Source organism: Arachis hypogaea, chromosome 17 (assembly GCF_003086295.3).
Source record: "Arachis hypogaea cultivar Tifrunner chromosome 17, arahy.Tifrunner.gnm2.J5K5, whole genome shotgun sequence".
In the NCBI taxonomy this organism is placed as follows: domain Eukaryota; kingdom Viridiplantae; phylum Streptophyta; class Magnoliopsida; order Fabales; family Fabaceae; genus Arachis; species Arachis hypogaea.
In genome coordinates, this window is record NC_092052.1 from 3741542 (window position 1) to 3765345 (window position 23804).

The 23804-nt window shown below is 32.7% G+C and overlaps 2 protein-coding genes and 1 long non-coding RNA gene across 3 annotated transcripts; 2 read left to right on the top strand and 1 right to left on the bottom strand.

The window, feature by feature from the left end:
* Positions 1-14018: 14018 nt before the first annotated feature.
* Positions 14019-15104, top strand: LOC112762619 (F-box protein At2g23160-like). The gene has a single exon (XM_025808491.1). It carries the CDS (start codon positions 14019-14021, stop codon positions 15102-15104), a length of 1086 nt encoding a protein of 361 aa, XP_025664276.1.
* A 2573-nt stretch (positions 15105-17677) lies between these two features.
* Positions 17678-19258, bottom strand: LOC140180841 (uncharacterized). The gene is made up of 3 exons (XR_011874841.1): positions 19101-19258; positions 18753-19013; positions 17678-18667 (listed from the first exon to the last, which is right to left on the bottom strand). It is a non-coding gene; the product is annotated as an uncharacterized lncRNA (long non-coding RNA).
* Positions 17843-20161, top strand: LOC112762621 (uncharacterized). Its single transcript, XM_029294734.2, has 3 exons — positions 17843-18124; positions 18251-18659; positions 18924-20161. Exons 1-3 carry the CDS (start codon positions 17945-17947, stop codon positions 19991-19993), a joined length of 1659 nt encoding a protein of 552 aa, XP_029150567.1. The 5' UTR covers positions 17843-17944; the 3' UTR covers positions 19994-20161.
* Positions 20162-23804: the final 3643 nt, after the last annotated feature.

The following is a 23804-nucleotide window of genomic DNA, read 5'->3' on the forward strand; positions in this document are numbered from 1 at the left end:
GGTGGTACCCCTTTGAAATTTATTTTCCAACAAGAAGGCACTAAGCCTTTCATACCAAGCTCTAGGAGCTTGTCTAAGACCATAAAGAGCCTTAGTTAATTTAAAAACATGATTTGGAAATTCTTTATGTTCAAAACCGGGGGGTTGAGCCACATACACTTCTCTATCAATAAAGCCATTAAGGAAGGCACACTTAACATCCATTTGAAACATTTTGAAACCTTTATGGGCGACATAGGCAAGAAGCAATCGAATTGCTTCCATTCTAGCTACCGGAGCAAAAGATTCATCAAAATCTATACCCTCTTCTTGATCGTAACCTTGGGCCACTAATCTAGCCTTGTTACGAACAACTTGTCCATCCTCACCAAGTTTATTTTTAAATACCCACTTAGTACCCGTTACCTTCTTACCATCCGGATGAGGTACTAATGTCCAAACCTTATTCTTGTCAAATTGAGCAAGCTCCTCTTGCATGGCCTTGACCCATGATGGATCTTCAAGAGCTTGTTTGACATTGTTGGGCTTCATTTGTGACAAGAGAGCGAGGTTACTAGGTTTGGTTTGCCTTTTGGTGGAGGATCTTGTTGTTATACCTTAAGAGGGATCACCAATGATGTAGTCATGAGGATAACCCCTCATAGACTTCCATTCTCTAGGCTTTTGGACAGGTGTAGAGCCTTGATGAACTTCTGGTGGTCTCACTGTTTCAGTTGCTCGTGCCTGCTCAGGAGACAAAATGGAAATGTCTCCTCCAATCTGACGAGACAAAACTGGACTGGCAGATTCTTCATTCTGAACAGATTTGGGATTTTATTTGCTTGTTCCAGCTTCTTCACTATCTGAATCATTATCTATCATAGTACTGGGAATTAAGTTAGAATCACAAAAAGTAACATGTATGGATTCCTCTATTGTCCTATGCTCTTTGAGATAAATTCTATAAGCCTTGCTTGTGGTGGAATATCCAACGAACATTCCTTCATAGGATTTTGGATCAAATTTTCCAAGGTTTTCTTTATTATTAAACATAAAATATTTGCATCCAAAAACATGAAAGTACTTAAGATTTGGAGGGGTTCCTTTCCATAGCTCATAAGGGGTTTTCTTTAACCCTTTTCTAATGATAGTTCTATTCAAAATATAACATGCTGTGTTCACAGCTTCAGCCCACAAGAATTTAGGAACCTCATTCTCACATAGCATAGCCCTAGTCATCTCTTGAAGGCTTCTATTCCTTCTTTCAACCACCCCATTTTGTTGGGGTGTTCTAGGACATGAAAAGTTATGAGAAATTTCTAAATCATCACAAAATTTTTCAAAATCTTGATTTTCAAATTCCTTTCCATGATCACTTCTCAAATGGGCAATTTTTAAATCCTTTTTCATTTTGAATTTTCTTGCAAAGAGTTGAAAAGGCATGAAAGGCATCATTCTTATAAGCAAGAAAAATTACCCAACCAAATCTAGAGTAATCATCTACCACTACAAGACCATAGTGTTTACCTCCTAAACTTTGAGTTCTAGTAGGACCAAAAAGATCAATATGCAACATTTCTAATGGCCTTTTGGTTGAGATTCCATCTTTTGATTTAAAAGAGGATTTTACTTGCTTGCCCAATTGACATGCATCACAAGTAAGATCCTTATCAAACTTGATGTTTGGAATTCCTCTAACCAAATTCCTTTTAACTAGCTTAGAAATTTGGTACATGCTAGCATGTCCCAACTTCCTATGCCAAAGCCATTTTTCAGATTCAAAAGAGGTAAAGCATGTTACATTTTGTTCCTTTAAATCCTCAAGAGTTAATCCATACACATTGTTGCATCTCTTGGCTTCAAATAAAACATCCCCAGTTTTCTCACAAACAACCAAACAAACAAACTTCTTAAAAATAACATCAAAACCTAAATCACACAATTGACTAACACTAAGTAAGTTATGTTTCAAACCATTTACAAGAAGCACATCATTTATACAAGATGAAAAATTTTTACCAACTTTCCCAACATCCACTATTTTTCCTTTTGCATCATCTCCAAAAGTGACAAGCCCTCCATCATATTCATCAAGCTTAATGAAGAAGGCTGTCTTTCCGGTCATATGCCTAGAGCATCCGCTGTCCATATACCACATGTTCTCCTTCCTTTTGGATGCAAGGCACACCTACAACACAATGCTTAAGAAACCTTAGGTATCCAAATCTTTTTGGATCCTTTTACGTTAAACCATCTTCTATGTCCTAAGCCATTGTAATAAAAAACAAATTTACAAACCTTATCACCAATTATTCTTTCACCAAAGAAACATTGAATAGGAAAATGTCCACTTCGGTTGCATAGCCTACAAAATCTTGGTGTTGCTGTTTTGTTAAAGTGAGTTGGGTCTTGATACTTTGTATCATTTGAAGATGAAGCAATGTTTTCAAAATGAGGTTTTTCAGATTTATAAAACCCCAACCCAGCTTTATCATAAAGAGGTTTTTGACTAGCCAAGATTTGATTTAAATTTTCAGAACTTTGTGTAAACTTGGCTAAGTCTTCTTTAAGTCTTTTAACCTCTTTAAGCAACTCTTCATTTTGCTTAAAATAATCCACATATGCAAGAACCAAATGGTCACTTTTACAGCTTTTAACTTGGGCTCTTAACTGCTTATTCTCTTCAACAAGATCACAAGCAGTTTCGGTCTCTCTCACTTTTTCTTTTAGAAAACTGTTTTCTGCTTGAAGAATGGTGATTTTTTGTTCAAGTTCTTGATTTTCCAATGAAAAACATCTTATTTTCTCAGAAAGGTGGTCTATCATAAGATGAAGATCTTCAGTGTTAGGATTTTGAAAGACTACCTGATTTACATGATCTACCATGAGGCATTGTTGTGACTTGGTTTCTGATTCTTCATCATCATCTTCTAAGTCATTTTCCAAATCTTCCCATGAAGCCATCAGTCCCTTCTTCTTTCCCTTTTTCGGCTTTTCTTCCTTCTTTAACTTAGGATAATCAGATTTGAAATGTCCCATTTCCTTGCAATTGTAACAGATTACTTTGCTAAGGTCTTTCTTCATCCTCCTTATGCTGCTGCCTTTGCCTTTGAGCTTTGTCATCTTCCTGAATTTTTTTGCAAACAACACAAACTCATTTTCAGAAGAATTATCACTAGATTCATCATCCAGGGGGTTAGTCACAGAAGAAAAAGCAACTCCTTTCTTTTTTGAATCCTTTTTCAAATAGGTGTTTTCAAAAGCAAGAAGATTTCCTCTCAAATCATCAAGTGTTATGGAATCTAAGCTACTACTCTCAGAAATGATTAAAGCTTTTGTTTCCCACTCTTTTGTGAGACATCTCAACACTCTTCTCACTAGCACAGATTCTGAATGGGTAATTCCAAGAGCATCTAAGCCAACAATGATAGCATTGAACCGTTCAAACAGTTCATCAATGGACTCTCCTTCCTTCATTGCAAACATTTCATATTCCCTATTTAACATGTCTGTCCGAGTCTTCTTTACAATGGTGGTTCCTTCATGAGTGATTTGCAACTTGTCCCAGATTTCCTTTGCCGTTGTGCATCGTGATACTCGTCAGTACTCCTCAAAGCTGATAGCACAGTTGAGCAGATTTATTGCCTTGGCATTTAACTCCACTTTCTTCCTATCTTCCTCTGTCCAGCTTGCTTCTGGTTTAAGAGAGCTCACATCTTGAGCATTTGTGGTAGTTGGAAACTTAGGACCTTCCAATATGATCTTCCAAAGTCTGTAATCCACTGCTTATACAAATATCTTCATCCTCTCCTTCCAATAGGTATAATTTTTCCCATTGAAGAGAGGTGGTCTATTGCTTGATTGACCTTCAGTCAGATTATACGTCACCACATTAGAGCCACTGTTTTCTGCCATGAGGATCTTTACTCCAAGCTGCAAAGCTTGATCTCTTTGAGACCAAGCTCTGATACCAATTGATGGTTTCAATGGCTAAGAGAAGGGGGGGTTGAATCTTAGCCCCTTTTTTTTGCTTGCTAACACTTGCTGGATTTAGAGGAGACTTTTCTATTTTTTGCTCATCCCTAGCCACGAGACATTTTCATTTTGTCTTGTCACTTGGCACGAGACATTTTTGGTTTTTGCTCCTGTGCAGTAGAGAACAGAAATGGAGTAGGAGAGAAAGAAAAATTACACCCAGATATATCCTGGTTCAGCTGCTAAGTGCAGTGCAGCCTACATCCAGTCTCCATCACAAACATGATGGAATTTCACTATAATCAATATGATTACAACTTGTAAAGTGCTAACCCAACTTACAAGGGGATTCCCACAGAATCATGAAACACAACATAGATGAACAAAGGACCTCTAAGACATCTATGGCTTTTTCTTTTAATTTTGCACTCTCTGCCTTTTTTCGCTCTATGGCTTTTTCATACAAACCTCACTGTTTTCCTTTTACTCTGAGACTCAAGACATGACAAAATTAAACAGAAAAATACTAAACAAAGAATACATTGAAGGAGAAGAAAATCTGTAAGCTTAGGTAGCTCTGAGAATCCTGTGCCTTGCACTCTCACTGCTTACTTCTAACTCCTTGCTCCAACCAGTGGCTGTTCCCCCTTTTTATAGAAGAGAGAAGCCTCCACACTTGAAGCCAAAAACCCAAGCCAACTCCTTCTTCCTTCAATGAACAGATCCGGTTCGGCCACATAGAGAGAGAAGAGATAACCATGCAATAACCAACATGCAATTACCTCTAGTCCTTCCTTGGTCATCACTCTTCATCAATCCGAGCTCTCCATCCTTGGCTTGCTCTCCAAGATGGATTTCTGGCCCTTGATGCTTCATGATGATGATGACTTCATCTGCTTCAATCTCTGCCTCTACCATCACTTCGCCACTCTAGCTACTTCCTGTGGTGGTTGAGCAGAATCAAAGACAAGCCATCTCCTCCAAGAATCTCCTCCTTGCTGGCCGAATCTCCTTCTTCCTTTTTTGGTATGAAGAAGCCAAGATCTCATCACAAAATCTTACCATAAGTGATGCAAATCTTAGCCACAGCATACTTTTCTTTTTCTTTTTCGTGCCATCATTTTCATGGTCTTGTTGCGTGCTTCTTTTTCTCTTCGGTGGCTATGCTTAGCTTCCATGGTTTCTCTGTGTTATGACCGAAGGTTAGAAGCAAAAGAGAGAAGAAAGGAAAGTATGAACATTGACTAAAGGGTTTAAACAAAATAAATTAAATGTCCACTTCCTTTTTGTTTCTTGGTAGCGTGCCTTTCATTAAAGGCCATCAATCAAATCAATGAAAATTTTCTCTCATATTTCCCATGCAGGTATTCAATTTACTTTAGTGAAATTTGAATTCCACTAAGAATGGATTCCGTTGGAAGCTTGTAACATGTTTAAAGGAATGAGTTTTAGTTAAAGAAATGCATTGTGCCCATTTCCTTTTGATTTCGGACCAAGCAGGTTTTGATCTTGTACCAAGACTTTTAGTTTGGGCTTGTATCACAATTGCTGGCCCAATTAACAACACATTATTTCAGCCACTATGATCACAATAATTTAACATCAAGGCTGAAAGTTTATATGCATATTGGGCTTGCACAAGAATTTCATTTTCGGCCCAATAAAAACCTGCATCACAAAATTATTAATTAACATATGTTAAATGAAAAACAAATTAATAATTTTGTAATTAAATATTTAATAATTTTTAGTCATCACAAATATTAATTTAGAGTTTTCCAAACTCATCAATTTGGTTACAAGAGCCTTCTCCATCAGATTGAAAAAGGATGGTAGAGTGAAAATGAAAACAAGACCTTTAGAAGCATCATCATTTGCCTGACCAAAATATGAATAACAAACTTTGGACAAGATGATGAAATAGTGATCTGTTTATTCATATATTTAAAAACAATGAGTTTTTCATATAATTTATTCTTCGGTCTTGTCATAACTCCACTAGTTCCACAACCGGTTCTTCCTTTGTTCTGTCTATTGACATTTGAGGGCTTGTCTTTTCAAAAGGATATAAATTCATAAGGAAATATTAGAAAGAAAAAATTTAAAGTGATATTGACCGAGATCTCTCTAGTGATGCTTTACCACCAAGAAAAAAAAATCATTTATGTTTAAATCTCTCTTGACCACCTCATTCAAAGTCTTTTTAGGTCTTTCTCTACCCCTAATTTTTTGTTGAATGTCAGTAAGGCTTAATTGCAATTTCAAAATTGGATTTATGCTGATAATATTCCACAATCCCACTGGCAACCAAAAGTTAACTCATTCTTCTTTTTGCTTGATTTGGACCGGTTCCTTTCCATTTTGAAGAAGAGAGTGCTAAGGGTCAGCAACTTTTGTATTTTGTAACCATCAATTAGTTATCAATAATCTTTTTAATGGTGTGAAATTACATCCAATGGTAGGAAATCACTCACTTTTCTTTTGATGGTTAAGTGCTAGCCACAAAACACAAAAGTTGCTGACCCCTAGACTTTTTCATTGAAGAATTTGAAGTGTAATTATTAGTGCTCTGCTTTGAAATCAAAGTACCAACTGCTAAATTCTACCATCCCTAGTACAATATACCGTTTTAAAGATGTTTGTTTGATTGTAGAACTTGTGCCAGGTATGACAAGAATTAGGCAAATGCAGTGCATTTAAAAATCCTTAGCAAATAGTGTGTTAATGAACCATAGAATTTGGGCCAGACCCCTTAGTTCAATATCTGGAAGGGTGAGAGCTCCACTCTCCTCTTCAGCTTGGCCCCAAAATAGAAATATCTCAAAACATTTTCTATCATGGACCCAAATTGTATTCTCCATTGGTGTTGAATCAAGTCCAGTGACCTAAGATGTGACGACCCAAAATGAGCTATGACTGGCGCTGAGAGAATTTATCCCCTAATAAGCCTAACAGATTTAAATATAAGATAAACAAGAAGGTTACAAATGTTTTGAATAAATTTACACTTTTTAAAATAAATAATTTCATGTTTTAAATAAAAATAAAATAAATAAATATAAATGAATCATGTCTGTGACATATGGAGCAGATGACGTTTAAGAATTCAACAAAGAATAGATACCTATTGTAGATCATTACTCTCGAATAGAAAGGTTCACATAATTAAGTATTTATTCCTGAAAAATAATTTTAGAAAAACGGAGTGAGTTTTGCAACCCAGTGACTAGACAGTACATCTATAAGTCACATGAGACCATATAAACATTATTATAACAATAACTAGAATGAGGCCCGCGCAATGCGCGGACAGTAAATTAATGATAATATATAATAAATATTAAAATGGTTATATTTTGTAGAATTAAACTAAATATGTGTAAACTAAAATTAAATTTGAAAGATGTTTTGTTTAAAATAATTTGTAGTATAAAAGATTTAGATGTTGGAATTGTACAAAGTGACATTTTTATTTGGTAGGTTGATTTTTGCATTTGTTTTAGTTGATGGATTTAGTCTTCTTATGTGGCGCTCGTCTTCCTTTTTCTTTATTGTTTATTGTTAGAATTGTTACTTTCTTCTTTTTCGAAGATGTGTCTTGAATTTATATGGTTTTCTTTTTTCTTAATCTATTGATGTAGTTTTTCAATGACATCTACAATAAAAAGAACAAAAATGTATAGTTTTTTTTGAATAAGTTATTTTTTTTTTACCAAAGATAGGAGACTCGAACCCGCAACCTCTTAATTGAGTATGGGGAGACTATGCCATTTGAGCTATTACTCATTGGCGAATAAGTTATTTTTAATAAGAATAATTGAAATAGTATAAAATAAAATTACCTGTTAGTATTTTTCTTTGACCCACTCTGTTAGATAATGTCTCAAGTGATGCAAATTCAAAATAGTCTTAGAAAATGTTCAAAATTTGATATTTAATTTCTTTCACAATAATTGTGAGTAAAAACTAAAAAGTTTGCTTTCATTATACCTTTAATTGGCCTATACAAATCATTTGTATCTTCTATTTTTAAATTTTTTATAGTATAGACTTTTCCTTCCCTGCAGTTGTTAGTAAATCTTAGTTCATAATTAGTTAAAAAAGAATAATGAATAGCATATTAAAAGAAGTATAATTTTAGCGATATTAAAATACAATTATATATAAAGTATTATAAAATAATATAAAAAGTATAAAAAGCAAAAATAATTAAAGTATTTTTTCGTAAATTCAATTTAAAAATATAATAAATATGTTTGTTTTGTACCTTTTCATCTAATATAATCATTTCTAAGCAAAGAAACTCTTCTTCATTTGTGGGTGTTAATGTTTTTCATAGATAAACCATGCGAACTTTGATAAACTAATTGTCTTTTTGTTTGGTGATATTGTCCAAAGAATAATGCTCCATTGAGTAAGTTTGAGATGTTGTGTAGTTTGGAAATAAATTTTTTGTGCTAAATTTGATGTCATTTAAAGGAATAGTGATGAAAGACTTATATAAGTAGTTCAAGAATTTGAATATTTGTAACGTAAAATTTATTATGATTAATAATATTATTATTACATTTGTAATATGAATGTTTATTATATTTAATGAGTTATTTATAGAAATTAATAAATTAATTATTGGAGTTATAAATTTATTGTATTGTTTATAACGGTGAGATATAATAAATATATGGATATGGATTCAATGTCTGTGTAGGTTACAAATTTGATTACAAATGTTTATATATATATATATATTTGCTGATTTGAAAATAATAGTTGATTTGGCAAAAATTGAGTGATTGATTCTAATATTTTGCCAAGTAAGCGATGTTGCTGACATGGCATTAGTAGAAAGAAAAAAATGTTTTAAAAGTAATGTGGGTAAACTTAGGGATGGCAAAATTCCCCGAGACACGGGGATCCCTGCGGAGACTGCCCCGAATGGGGATCCGATTATGGGGAATTTTCCCCGCGGGGATGGGGATGGGGGACAAAATTCCCCCGAAGCAAGCGCGGGGACCCGAGCGGGGATCCCCGCCCCATCCCCGCTATTCCCCGAAATTTATGAATTCCTTGAATTATCCTTAATAGTTTATTTCTCATATATGTTTTTTAGTCATTTCTCACACACACATATATATAGAAACCCAAAACTCCTAATCTTTATTTGCATAACCTTTCTTCAATTCAGAGATCCCTAAAGTTGTCCATACTCCATCCAACCTCTCTGCAGCCACCCCTTGTCACCCTTCTCACCGCATCGTCACACCTCACCGTGCCATCACCCTTACCGCGTCGTAATTTCTATTTGCGATGTTCCTTTTCATAACTCTGCCGTCGTGTCCATTCTCCTCTCTGTTGCCGCGTCTCCCACCTCTTCCACTGCTTTGTCCTTTGACTCGTCGTTGCGTCCCCCCATTGTGTTATTTCGAAAGAAGTCACCATCGTGTCATTTAGACTTTTTGTATAAAATCTTGCAGTTTTTGTAAAAGATAGATACTTGCAGCTCTATTCATATGAAAATTAATAATAAGTTAGAACTATTATGTAGATGGGGAATGGGGTCCCCGCGGGGAATGGGGATGGGGAGCAAATCTGAAGGCGGGGATGGGGAGCAGGGAGGCATCCCCCGCCCCCGCCCTGCCCCATTGACATCCCTAGGTAAACTTATGTATCTACTTTTATATATTAAGAATAGAATAGATTTTAGTTAGAAAAATAATAATTTATATGAATAAGTGAATTAATAAAGGAGTTCTCATACAGAAATCAAATCAAAAGTCCACACTTGGGCGGCTTCACCTCTATGGGTAGCCCTTTCCTCTTGTGTGTCCTAACAGAATAACAGATCTAACGTGTGGCCTACACGTTAGGCTAGCAACACTCCTGCTAGCTGGAGTCTGAGTTAGATGCATTTAGGTTAACATCATAACCGCCGTTAACTACGATTTTCTAATATGAGCCTTCCAAACCAATTCAAAACATATAATTTCAAATACAACAAATATTTGCTCTTTCAAATATATAAGGTATCAAATCAAATCAAATCAGATAATACTTTCTCATCGAAAATCTTTTTCAATCATAAGAGATTTCAAATATATTTCACAATTTTTAAAGTAAACGAGTACGAACAAATACTTCAATGCCTCAAAAACAGATATTCAAGTAAAATCAAACATTTTGGAATAATGCAAAACTTCATCAAAAAAATATATATAGTCTCATGTATAGTTCCGAAAGTATAAACTTCATAAAATTGAATTATTTAATTTTAATAAATCAATTATTCTAATCAATTTAAAATCGTTCAAAGCAAATATAGCTATAATTCAAAGATCATAATAGATATATGTCAAAATAATTATAGATGCACAATCAAACAACTATAAATGTAAAGCCTACTCACAATATGGTCCTAAGGGACCGAAGAAGCCGAACCCGGAGTGCGAAATTAAAAGGTGAGGAAAGTTGAAGTAGAATGAAACGGAAGAGCACAGAATTTGGACCAAGGCAATGACAACAACTTCAATTCTCACGACAGCGACAATGACCGCAACACCAGGCAGTAATTTCAAATCGAATACAGAGACAAAGGCAAATAAAATTCTGGAAAATCCAAGGTAGAAAAATGAAATGGTGGCAGAGATAAGGTAAAAATAGAACAGACTAAGGGAATAAGTTAGACCAAAACAGTGACAACATAGTGTTGCCGGTGAGTTTGGAAGCTCCGGCATGTTTTCCGGCAATGGTAGCGCCGTTCCTGGCAACTAGAGGCGCGGCGACGAGTCTCCCTTTCCTCCGGCGAGTTCCTCCTCCCCCCTCTGTTCGTGTATAGTCATGTTTCTTTTTCTGCGAACTTTCTCTCTCTCTCTTTCTCTCTCCCGTTCGAGCTCCTCTTTCCGGAAACCCAACAGTGACAGCGGCGGCACAGCAGCTCGGCAACGGGGTCTTCATCGGAAAAGACGGATCGGCGGTGGAAAAAGCATGGAGGCGACGGATCTGGCGACGATGAGACTAACCGCATCCCTCTCTTCCTCGCGGGTCCTCCTCCCTCTCGGCGACCATGATGGCGGCACGGTGAAATGCTAACGGCAGTGACACTCCTCCAGCTTCCTTTAACTCGCAGACTCCCTCTTTCTCTTGGGTTGACATTGATGGCGACTTGGTAGTGGCAGAACTTCGGCGGCGAGGCGTGGAGGCAGCAGCCCCTTCTGCCGTTCTCTCTTTTTTTCTGCGTGGGTGTATTTGTGTATGGTGTGGGTTTTGAAAAGAAGCGGGGCTGTGGTTGATGAGGAAGAGTGGAAGTTGTTTAGTAATTTAGGGTTAGGGTTGGGTAGGAAGAAAAAGGGTAATGCAGGAATTTTGATAAAATTAAAGGGTAGGGTAGTAATAATAGAAAAAAGAAGCTTGGGACATTACATTCTACCCTCCTTACAAAAATTTTCGCCCTAAAAAATTGATACAGTGTACAAAATGTTACATGATTTTAGCCTTTTACCAAGCATGAGGAAGAAGTATAATCGGTACAAAAGGTTACAGGATAGGTTTGTTTTAAAAAGATGCAGTTGACATTCGTCTACTCTCGTTCCTTTGACAACTCAGATATACATAGAACTTTTCACTTCGTTCGTCAATCTCCTCAAAATACACTTTTACCTCATAATCTCCTTGATTTTGTTGTACATATCCATAGTAATAACCGCCGGTTTCATGTCAAATCTTAGGATTACAACCTTCCGAACTTCAGCATCAATAAGTTGTATCCTAAAGAGCTAACGTATAGCTTGCTAATCTAGGAATCACATGTTATACCAAAACAAGCTCGAGTTTACTCAGTAGGATTCAAAACTTAGAAAGAAAAAGCAAATAACACACTTGGTGTTCGCAAGAACGTGGAAGGACGTACAAGATCGCAATTAAGCGATGATGTACAAAAGAATGAAGTGTGCTAAAAAGAAAGTCAATTCGCATTTTAAGAAAGAAATCTGAATCAAGGAACTTTGATAGGAACAATATAAAAGAAGATGGAGTATCAGGTCGAAACAAGTTCAAGCTTGAATAAAAGAAATACAAAGTGCACAAAAGAAGGTAACCAAGTTCAAGGCAAATTTTTTTTGTTATGGAAGTAAAAGTGGTGATATACTTTAACATGGTAATTTTTTGTGTTTTTCAAAACTGTAGAAGTACACAAATCCCTGGCATCGATTTCTGTACTTAAAATTTTTTAATTTTTTTTTAACACAAATCCCTGGCACCGATTTGTGTACCCTACACAAATCCCTGGCACCGATTTCTGCTTCTCTAGTTAAACGATTCCACATTTAAGTATAACACTCAAACAATCCACATTTACGAAAAACACCACTACCACTCCAATATTAAAAATAAAAAATTTACATTTCAAGCATAAATACTATCACGTCAAACAAATTTAAATTGAAATAAAAGATGCAAAATTTATGAATTAGAATAATAGGGATCAGGGGCAAATGTTTTGTCAATTTGTCACTGGTATCTAGAAGTATTTTTGTTCATCATTTTAATTTTTTCATTATACAAAAATGACCAAAGTGAATACTACGTATAAATGAGACATAAGAAAAAAGTAACATACGAATAAAAAAGTGTTGTATTGTATGTATCACATTTATTAGAATTATTTGTTGAAATAATAATTCTATTTTATTTATTTATTTAATTTTTTTATTTTAAGACAATTTAATTAATTAATGTACTTACCTGTTTTTCAGGCACTACTACATGTCAGTATCCATCAACAAGGTGAACCACGATTGCCAATATACCTACTTTTTTTTTTTCCTTAAAAAAAAAAAGAGAATAATTTTGGGGTCTAAAATTGAAATTGAAATTGCAGTACTAGTTCATCAGTATTGAACACCACAAACTCAATTGGTGCAAATGTGTTTGGTTCAGTTCCAGTGCCCACAAACCCTTATCCCTCTTCAGCTGCTGACACACTTTGGATGAGTATTTTTATTTTAATATAGCTGTCCTGTATTGTATGCTAATATATCATTTATTTATTATTAGATAGGATATGAGTTTTATTTATAAAATTTTTGCCCGTTGCTACAAGAAGACCATTCATAGGACATACATGGTAGATAAAGTGTAGAAAAATAAATTGTATGATGGACATTCATAGAGATTTAAAGTTGATACAGTATATATGTTTTCCGTTTAAAGAATGAAAGGCTTGCTAATGCATATGGAAGGCCTAGAACTGCGTTTCCGGATTTAAAGTAGAGAACAGACAACAATAGTGGGCTCTCTTTTAACACTGACTAAGTGCATGTTTGGGCGCCATTATTTTGTTAAAAAAAAGATCTTTTTCAATGAAAAAAAAGATTTTTTTTTATTTTTTAACGTGTTTGGCAAATTTCTAGTAGTAAAAGTATTAGTAAAATAAAAAAAAATCTTTTTTGAGAAGCTGTAATTTACATCTTTTTTTAAAAGATCTTTTTTCCTTAAAAAAAAAGATATTTTTCATGTAATAAATAAACAAAAAAGTACTTTTATATTGTTATACCCAAACATAATTGATAGATAAAAAGACCTTTTTACCTGAGATATCCAAACATAAAATTACTTTTATTTCTTTATAAGATCTTTTAAAAAAAGATAACTCGAAAAAAGATCTTTTTTTTAAAAGCTCATCCAAACAAGCCCTAACACTAACAGCAACCAAATAAAATGATTTTTTTAAATTAATTCAACAATTTTAAAAACTAAATATCTAACAACTTAAAAAAGTGTATTTAAAAATTTTAAAAACAACCAGCTAAATAAATAATTTAATTTATAATTTATAAATAAAATTTTAAAAATTTCTAATAAAGATACCTAAACAAATAATTTCCAAATTCAATAAAGATAAATTCAATAAAGATAAAGATAAAGATTCACACCTAATACAATTTTATTCTTTTGGTAACTGATTTCACATTCGGTAGCATGCCTATAAATATCAGCAAACTTCACCCTTAGAAGCATCAACTTCACTTGCTTCAACCATGTCTTGTTTTGCCAGCCTTACGGTCGATATAATGATCGATATTTTTGTTAGACTTCCCATGAAATCTGTTCTGATTTGTAGATGTGTTTGTAAGGATTGGAACATATTAATTTCTGATCCAAACTTTGCCAAATTACTCTTTACTCGTACACTTCCTGCTACCATGATCCGACCCTTTCGGTCGAGAATCTTTCGCCTTGCTGAATATGACCCAATTGAATGGCATGAACGGAGAAACAATCCATGCTGCTGCAGGGTGTTTGACGTCCTGAATCATAGTAGTAGCAGCATAAAACTTGATCCTAAATTTGAGATTCCTCTACCTGGTCCTAAATCATTAAAGGGTAGAGAACTTTATATTGAAGTACTTCCTTGTAATGGTCTTTTTTACTTGAGTGGTCCAGAGTATAGAAACATTTCACTTGTTTGCAACCCAATAACAGGTGAGTTCATAAGACTTCCAAAAATCCCTCCAGTCCGGAAACACTGCAAGCAAATACATTGGGGTTTTGGTTTCCACCCAAAAACAAACCAATACAAGCTAGTGAGAATACATATCTTTGAAGATCATAGTATGGTTGTTGAAATGCACACAGTTGGAACATCGACATGGATAAATATTGAAATAGATTATCCCAAGAATTTGATAAATTTGTGTGAGATTGGTACTTATTTAAATGGGGCACTTCATTGGATTGGTTTAGATGTTGATGGAAATGTCTCGATATGGGCCTTCAATTTCGACACGGAGAAGTTTCAAACCTTCTCTATGGCACCCAGGGATCCAGGTACAAAACTCATCTTATTTGAATTCAGGGATTCTCTTTGCTTGATATATTTTAATAAGCTGCTTGGCACAATGTGGAGGATGGAAAGATATGGAGTTGGAGAATCTTGGACTCCTATTTTCCAGTATTCTGCAAGTTCCGACAGTACATTTCAATTACATGATTGCATTGCCTACCATGATCCTGAAAATCAAGAGTTTAGGATTTTGTTGACTACTCCTTGGTATGATGACCATTTTCAAATAGTTCACCATGTTCCTTCTCTCATTCCATTGAAGGATATTATCATCGGAGATAATGTTTTGGTGCAGAATATTTATTCACGATAATGTTCCTGCTCCATGTTTTATGTTTTGTTTCATTTATTCGAGTCAAATTTTGTTTGGTTTGCTTTTTTACCATTCAGTATGAACATAATTTTATTTTATAACATTTTAATCCATGAATATTTTTATGTATTGGATTACACACACTTTCCACCTTATTTCGTCATTCAATGTATATATTATATAAAATAAATTGAAAGTGTGTATCCGATGAATGAAACAAATTCGCAGACAATGGTGAATAGAGTCCAACATCTGGATGATTCTTAAGAGTTAAGAGCTAATTAAAAATAGTAATGTATATTTCTCTTTGGTTGACAACTAATTAAATAATAATCCATCATTAATTAAATTAAGTTTGGACTTTTGCACAAACAAAGATGGACATATTCAGAGAGAAGCTCAGATATTGAGATTTCATTATGCTTAATGTGGATTGTTAGATTAGTTAATTAAGAGCGTTTAAACTTTTTTCTGTAAAGTCTGATAATCTAGCACATTATTCTGCATGTAGTCACTCTGATTTTAGAACATTACATCATGGATGGCAAAATAATAAAATTTTGATTAGAAGCCATTTATCTTCCTATTCTACATATGTGTTGCCTTCAATTGGTTTCATCAGCTTGGAGTTTTTGTGATGGTACAATTGGGACTAAGGTTGTTTTAAAATGCCTCTGGACAAAAGACAAGTTAATTCTTGACTCCAACATAATGTAAGAGTTTATAATACACATTATATAAAAGTTGATAAAGATTTTTCCCATACTTAAAACATTGACGCTTCTTTCTTTAACCACTTAAGTAGTTGTCTGCATAATAATTTAACTGTGTTTTTGATCTTGCAATAGCAGCTGCATTTTGTAGCAGCTTCATTTTCTACATTGTTTTAAAACGATGTTAAATGAAAAATGAGGTTCAAAGACGGTGCTATGAACCATTTGGTGCTCCTTGTTTGGATAAATAAGTGAACTGGACTGAAAAATGAGGTTCAAGGATGTGTTTAGCCGTCTGAGAAGCTAGGTTTGATGAGTTGAAGCTAGTAACCTCCTTCATTTATCAGCTGCATATTCGAACTATAATCTTGCAAGAGTAGCATCTCTCTCCAGAAGTAAATAGACAACTAGAACTTACATGAAATGGAAGGGATCTCACCAATGTACTTGATGTTTTGCAAGCATGAAAACTGACAATTCATATGTTTGACTAATTGCTATCATCGCCCTGTACCCTCTTGCCCTGCACCCTCAGCAACTACTGTTCTTTTAAGTCTTTTCTCAATGAACTCCATGATAAAAGTGATTCTGGAATTCTCTGCTTGCAAGGGTTGCATACATGGCTATAAATCCATTCAAATACAGAATGATATAGAAAACAATGAACATAATAATAACAATGACATTCAAATAAGTGATGTTTCAGATATGAAATGAAACCAAGGCTGAATAGGGTGACTCACTTAACAACTGCATAAGAAGGATTAACGGTCTTAACTCAATTATGACAAAAATAAGCAGAAAGGCACCAATTTAATGAATAAGAGTGGCATGGAGAGAGGGAGTAACCATGATGATGGTGTTACTATGATAGCACTTAGCCCCAGAATTCGATTTTGCAATTGTTTAGGTGAGAGTGGTTGAAATCATTTAGAGATGAGTTGTGCAGAAAATGGAAAAATATGTTTGTATTGTGAATCAGAATTATTATGTGTCTCAAGTACAACATATATAAGCTATGCTAAATGAAAGGTGAGTCAGCTTGCTAACTCCAAGACTAGTCACAACAAAATAACTGATAACTAACTACATAACTTGCTCATCAACTACTAACATTTTCTGCGGTATTTGTTTGATCTGTTTCTTGGTTTTCTTGATTCTTATGCATATATACTCTATTATAATTAAATGGAGAAAAAGTGAGGAAAGAGTAGACCCAGATAAATCTCCTCAAATGCGGCCAAGATGGAACTTGTAGTTAAATACTACTTTTTTTTAATACATTATTGTATACATTTAGATACATCGATTGGCAAACTTTCCAAGAAACTGAAAACAGCTATAGACGTATGCAATCGCTTGAAGAACAAATAACAGCAGAAGAGAGCTTGAGAAAACAAAACAGATGCAACAACTCTATACTAATTTAAATATACCTCTATTATTATTGTACATGAAAGAAAGGTGTACATAAAAGTGATTCTTTTCATTTAAGCTAATCCAAAAGACTACAAGCTATTTATACATATGCTGCTGCACTATTATGCAGACCAATTGTACCCATCAAACATGGTTTCGTCCGATAAAAGTATCGAAACTCCAAATTTTTGTTGACTTCTTAATAAAATTCTCAAATTATTCCCGCCCTTTATCTTCAATCTCAATTTCAGTTTGAGTACTTTTATCATACTACGAAACCCATTAGGGTATAACATTAGTTTTTTTCTTTGACGAGTATTTTGTCAGTGTTCGTAAAGTTAATAGATACAAATGATTTTTTTTTTAAATTTTAATAGTTGATTTTATAATGGTCGATTTTAGCATATAATTAGCCAGACTGATTTTTAAATTAGAGAAAAAGGCATCAATAGGGGAGTGGAATAATTAAGGGGGCAAGGCTACGCACAATTTGTCTTTGACGGTGTAAAGGCAAGGAATAAAAAAAAAAGGCATTAGATTTGCTCTCACCCCTTTTTCTTCATTCCCTCCTTCATGACCCTTCTTTCCTTCTCTTTTTTGTTTTTTAATTTTCTCAACCTTAGCTTCTAAGTCTGCTCTCCTCCTTCTCCAATCTCTCCCTCAAATATTCTCTCTCCTTTCTTTGCATTCTTTCCCTTCCCTTCTTCAATGGCAAGTGCAAGTGCAATCCACACCAAACACCAAAAACTAGCACCAGAAAAAAACCAAGATGACCCCAACAACAAGTTCTGTTACCATTTTCTCTACAAAGCAGCCTTAGTTGCAATCTTCTTCGTTATCCTTCCTATGTTTCCTTCACAAGCTCCTGACTTCATCAACCAATCTCTGGTAATCACCTTTGTTGCACTAAATATTCATGTTTTTCATATATGCCACACTGTTATCTATCTTATCCTTCGTGTTCATATGTCTTATTTGGCACTCAGAATCGGTATTTGTATATGTGCAACGTAGGTAACAAGAAACTGGGAACTCCTTCACATACTGTTTGTTGGTATTGCAATCTCTTATGGCCTCTTCAGCCGTAAAAATGATGAGAAGGTGGAGAAAGAGAACAATGGAACCAAGTTCGATAACGCGCAGACGCTTGTTTCGAGGTTCCTTCAGGTGTCTTCGTTCTTCGAGGACGAAGCTGAAATAACCCCTTCTTCTTCTTCTTCTTCTGATGAAAGCTCCACCACCGCCGCCACCACTACTAGCAGCAACAAAGTGCAAACTTGGAACAATCAACACTACAGGAAGGAGCCTGTGGTGGTTGTGGCAAATCAGCAACAACCAGCACAACATCGCTCTAATTTCGAAAACAAGGGTGGTGGCAGTGGCAGTGGCAGCTTAGCAAGTGGTGAAGGCTCGAGAATTATTGGTGAGAAGCTATGATAAAAAAAAAAAGAATTCATTTCTGAAACTCAAAAGAGGCGAAAACAAAGACACGAACTTGTTTCCGGATTTTTTTTACCTTCTTAAATTTGTGATTTTTCCTTGGCTTCCCTCGTACAGTAGAATTATTGTATTTGAAGAAAATCTCATGCCTTAAACTGTTCAAGCTGTGATGTTGATGGTGTGATTATTCCTTAGCTTCGTTTCTACAGTAGAATTATTGTATTTAATAATAATATTAACTTTGTAGGTGAGAAGCCTCTGTTTCTGCCGGTTCGAAGCTTGAAGTCTCGATTATGTGATGATCCACATGTTGATGATGCTGATGAAATTGCTAAACCTGTTAATGGAACAACAACAAGCTCTGTGTGTCTTAATAGATCAAATTCTAATAACAACAAGACAATAGGATCCAAAAGATTGTCACCCAGTAATTCAATGAAGACTAGAAATGGTGAACTTGAAGGTCCCGGTAGTCCAAGAATTGAGGAAAACATGAAGGACAGTAATGTTGTGCTTCCATCTCCAATTCCATGGAGATCAAGGTCAGGGAAAGGAATTGAAATCCCAACAGCTCAGTATCCTTCTTCAATGGAGGAATCTGAGTTCAACAAGGTGGAATCAAGATCAGTGATGAGGTCCCAAACTTATTCACGCTCATCAAGAACAAGTCCCATTTCATCTGCAGAGTCAGTTGCAAAGAACTCTGAGAAGGTGATGAGGAAGGTGGTGTTCTGCAAGTCTTGTCCTCCTCCGCCGCCTCCACCGCCGCCCATGTTCCAGAAATCAGTCTCTATGAAACCATTCAGGTACGGTTCTTCATTCAATGGAAGTGGTCGTTCCTTTGATAAGGAATTGAAGAGGAGCTTCACAAGTGAAGGGAGAAGAACTTTTATTGCTGATAATAATAATAAGAATAAAATCAAGAACAAATTCATGCGAGAGGCAAAAGCTCCAACAATGGAATTAGCAGAGGAAGAAGAAGAGGAGAAAGAAGAAAGCTTCCTAGACAAGGGGATGATGGAAAATGATCATTATGATGACGAGGACGATGAGGATGATGAGTCCTCAGAATATGAAGATGAAGATGTTGGTAGAGAAGCAAGGATGATGCAGAAAGAGAAAGTGGAAAATCTAGCACCACATGTTGAAGAAGCTTCAAAGACTGAAGAAGAGGAAGAAGAAGAAAGTGCAGCACCTTCTTGTGACGTAGATAAGAAAGCTGATGAGTTCATAGCCAAGTTTAGGGAGCAAATAAGGCTTCAGAGAATCGAGTCCATCAAGAGGAGTACAAGGACTACTAGGAAATCTTCAAGGTAAAGTTAAAAAAATATCTTGAAGATCCTTATTATATAATGAGTTATCAGATATCAGATGTTAGTAAAAAGAGTGGATGTTTTGTTTCCACAGTTTTATTAAGCTTGTAATTTAATTTGGATCTGGATTCTTCTCCTATTTACCAACTCCCACAAAATTTTGGATTCAAAACCGACCTCTAAATGAGTAGAAAAAAATTATCTCATATTTGAGATATAACTCGTTGGCTCATTTATGTTTATTTCTAATTAAAAACAACAATAAAATAATTTTTTTATTAATCGTGACCTTTATAAATATTTTATTAATATGAATCAGCAAGTTTTTTTGTTCTCTTTTTGTAAAAATTAGAAAAAAATCGTGTCTTAATTCAATTAATTTATTTGATGCCAATCGATTACTAAAAACAAGTGGTGTCAAAAAATCGATTGTAAGTATAACACAATTGATTGAATTTTCTTGTTCAATCGATTAAAAGTACAATACATTAAATTTTGCAGAATTTTTTTTATTCAATCCATTGAAAGTGTAACACATCGTACAATTAATTAAAAATATAACACAATAGAAAAACATGAGTATACTTCTTTAGTTATTTTTTTATGACTTTTTAAATAGATATTTTTTACTTTTTGGCTCTAAAAATTTTCTCAGTTTTATGCATAATTATAAAAATCGAACCAAACCGACCGGTTCGAACAAAAAATTGATAAACCAAATTTTAATCCAGTTCAATTTATTTTTTAGACTATTTAAAAAAAAACAATATGAACCTATAAAAACCGAATCAAACCGATCAAAATTGACAAGAACCGGTACAAACTGGTCTAACCGAATTGGTCTATTTTCACTTGCCACTTGCCAAATATTAATTATATACCATTAAGAATCTCTTAGCAAAAGCAGCTTCCACTTGCCACTCAACCTTTGCGCTTCCTATTATTATATGTGACAAATATTAATTATATAGTATACATAAATATATAATTTAATTTAATTTTTGTTTTTTTTATTTTTTAAATTAATTATATTTTAATTATATACCATTATTAATATAAATATAAATTTCACTAAAAATTTATTAATTTACTTGATCTATATTGTGATTAAGGTTATTTATTTTGATATTATTAGTGTTAAAATTTACTGATATTATAGTTAGATGATAGGCTTTGTGAATTAATTATTTTTTTTATTGTATCAAATTTAAGATACTATTGTAGTATTACTGATAAATTTTATGGTTTTTTTATATTAGTTATTTTTAGAAGTTGAGACTTGATTCTTCATAAAATGTTAGTAAAGATGTGTATTTCAAATTTTAATTTTAAATTTTTAAGTATTTTATATTTTATATTTACGTGAGACCGATTTTATCGGTTGAACCAATAAACCAATAGTTTGACCGATTCGATCACCAGTTCGGTTCTAACCACTATGATTTTATGTATTATATAAGTATCTTGGTTTAAAAAAAATTCATATTTTTATTATAAAGTAATGTCATTTTCATTTATTATTTCAACAACTATGTCATATAAATATTATGCCTTATTAATTATATTTTATTTAAAATAATTAAATTATTTAAAAAATTATTTTTATTTTTTTATTTATTTGCATTCTATTTATATATTTGCATTCCTTTCTCCACAAATTCTCTTGGTGTTTTTTAATTTAGTATTAAAGTTATATTTTAAGATAAATATTAAATATTTAAATGATTTATTTTTATATATTTTAAATTAAATATTAATTTTTATTTTTTGTTAACAAATTAAGAATTAGTTTAGATTGATTTTAAAAAAAATACTTATTTTTTCATTTTTTTAAAGGTTTTCTTTAATAGATAAAGCTTATTTTATATTTGAATAGCTTTTTTAAAAAGACTTTTTAAATATTAATAATACTTTTTTAATAAAAATATTTTTTTAAAGATATATCCAAATAGATTTAAAAATGAATAAATATACTTAATTTTTTTTTTTTAAATTTGTACCCAAAAAAATCAATTCAAACCGACACTAAGTACCAAACTTTAGAATAAAAGTAATGTGATTAAGTGTAATTTACTTATATGTGATTAAAAAATAATTGAATACTATGTACGGTAAAAAAATTGATATTGTTGAAGGATAAAATTAAAATTTATTTCTATGTATCATTTTTTGTCTCCAACATTTTCGTCCTATTTAAGTCCCTAACGTTTCAAAATCGTCTCAATTTTGTCCCGCCGTCAATTCCGTTAATGAATCCCTAACAGCAGGACAACATTGAGTCGATTTTGAAATACTAGAGACTTAAACAGGACAATTGAAACGTTAGGGACAACTTTAAAACTTACTCTGGTCCAAACGTTGGGACAAAAACGAGACTTTACTCTTATTTTTAATAGGTATAAAATTTAATTAAAATCTAATTCTTTCTCCTCTCTTTTCATACTCAATACTCATTCTTATATTTATTATAAAACAATATCTACTTCACACATTTTCGTTATCTTCTCTCACATAACTTCATACCTCTTTTCCTTTCTCTCTCTCTCCATTCTTGCTAATTTTTTGCACAACTAAAATTTAGTTGATGGCCATATATAGTTTTTTTTTTTTAAAATTTGGTAAACATATATATTAGATGATTGTGTGATTATATTCGGTGACGGATCCATAAGATTTTGTGAGTGGGGACAAAATAAATATAATATGATAATAATTTTTATAATTATACTTTGTTATTATAAAATATAATTAGTTTTTAAATAATAATATAAAAATTAAATTTCTTTTTTTTAAGTTTTATATTTTAAAAAAATTAAATAATTTTTTCATAGTCAATACAATTAAATGTCTCTTTTTATATATATTATTAAATAATCATTTAAAAATTCATCTCATATAATTACGAAATCGATTCTTTATAATATTCATATTTTAAAAAAAAAATTAAACTGACGTTGTCCCAGAAAAACTAAAGTTAACTTAAAAAAAAACACTAATGATTAATGAATAAACAGTATTATTTTGATTTCTTATTTTTTTATTATTATTATTATTTATTTAACTATTTTTATTTAATAGTCAATATTAAAAAAGGCACAAAGAACTAGGTATACATTAAAAAAAACCCAACGAACTAGATATACATTAAATATATATTCTAAAAAAGATTTTAGATGTTATATTTTGATACAATTTTTTACAAGTAATATTAAAAAAATAAGATTTTTTCATTTTTAAAAATTTATAATTTTATGTCAAGTGAATTTTTTAAAATTTTTTTAATTGTGAATGACTAAATTTTTATAAAAAATTAAATAAAAATTTAGAGATCAAATTTTTCTCTAAATATTTTTGTACATCTTCTAAATATTTATTCAAACATTGACAAAACAATTTAGATTAAATGGATATGTTATTTGTTAAATATAAAATTTTGTTTGTCACTTTTAATAAATATAATATTTATTAGTTATTTTTATCGCAATTTTCAAATCATTCAAGGATTATTTTGTGGTGCTTGAATCTTTAGGATAGTAAATTAAAATTAGTAACTTCTATTTTGAATATATATATATATATATATATATATATACACGTCACAATAGTGATATTCACTAAGTATATAAATAGATTTTTTAAAATTTTAAATTTATTTATTAGTTGCAATTATAAAATAAAAAATCTATAATTATTTCACTCTTTCTTTTTAAAGGTTATTATAACAAATTCATTTAAATTTTGAATTACCATTTATTTTTACATAATTGAAGTTGATGAGTGACGTTTAATTATAGTAGAGTCAAATTTAATTATAT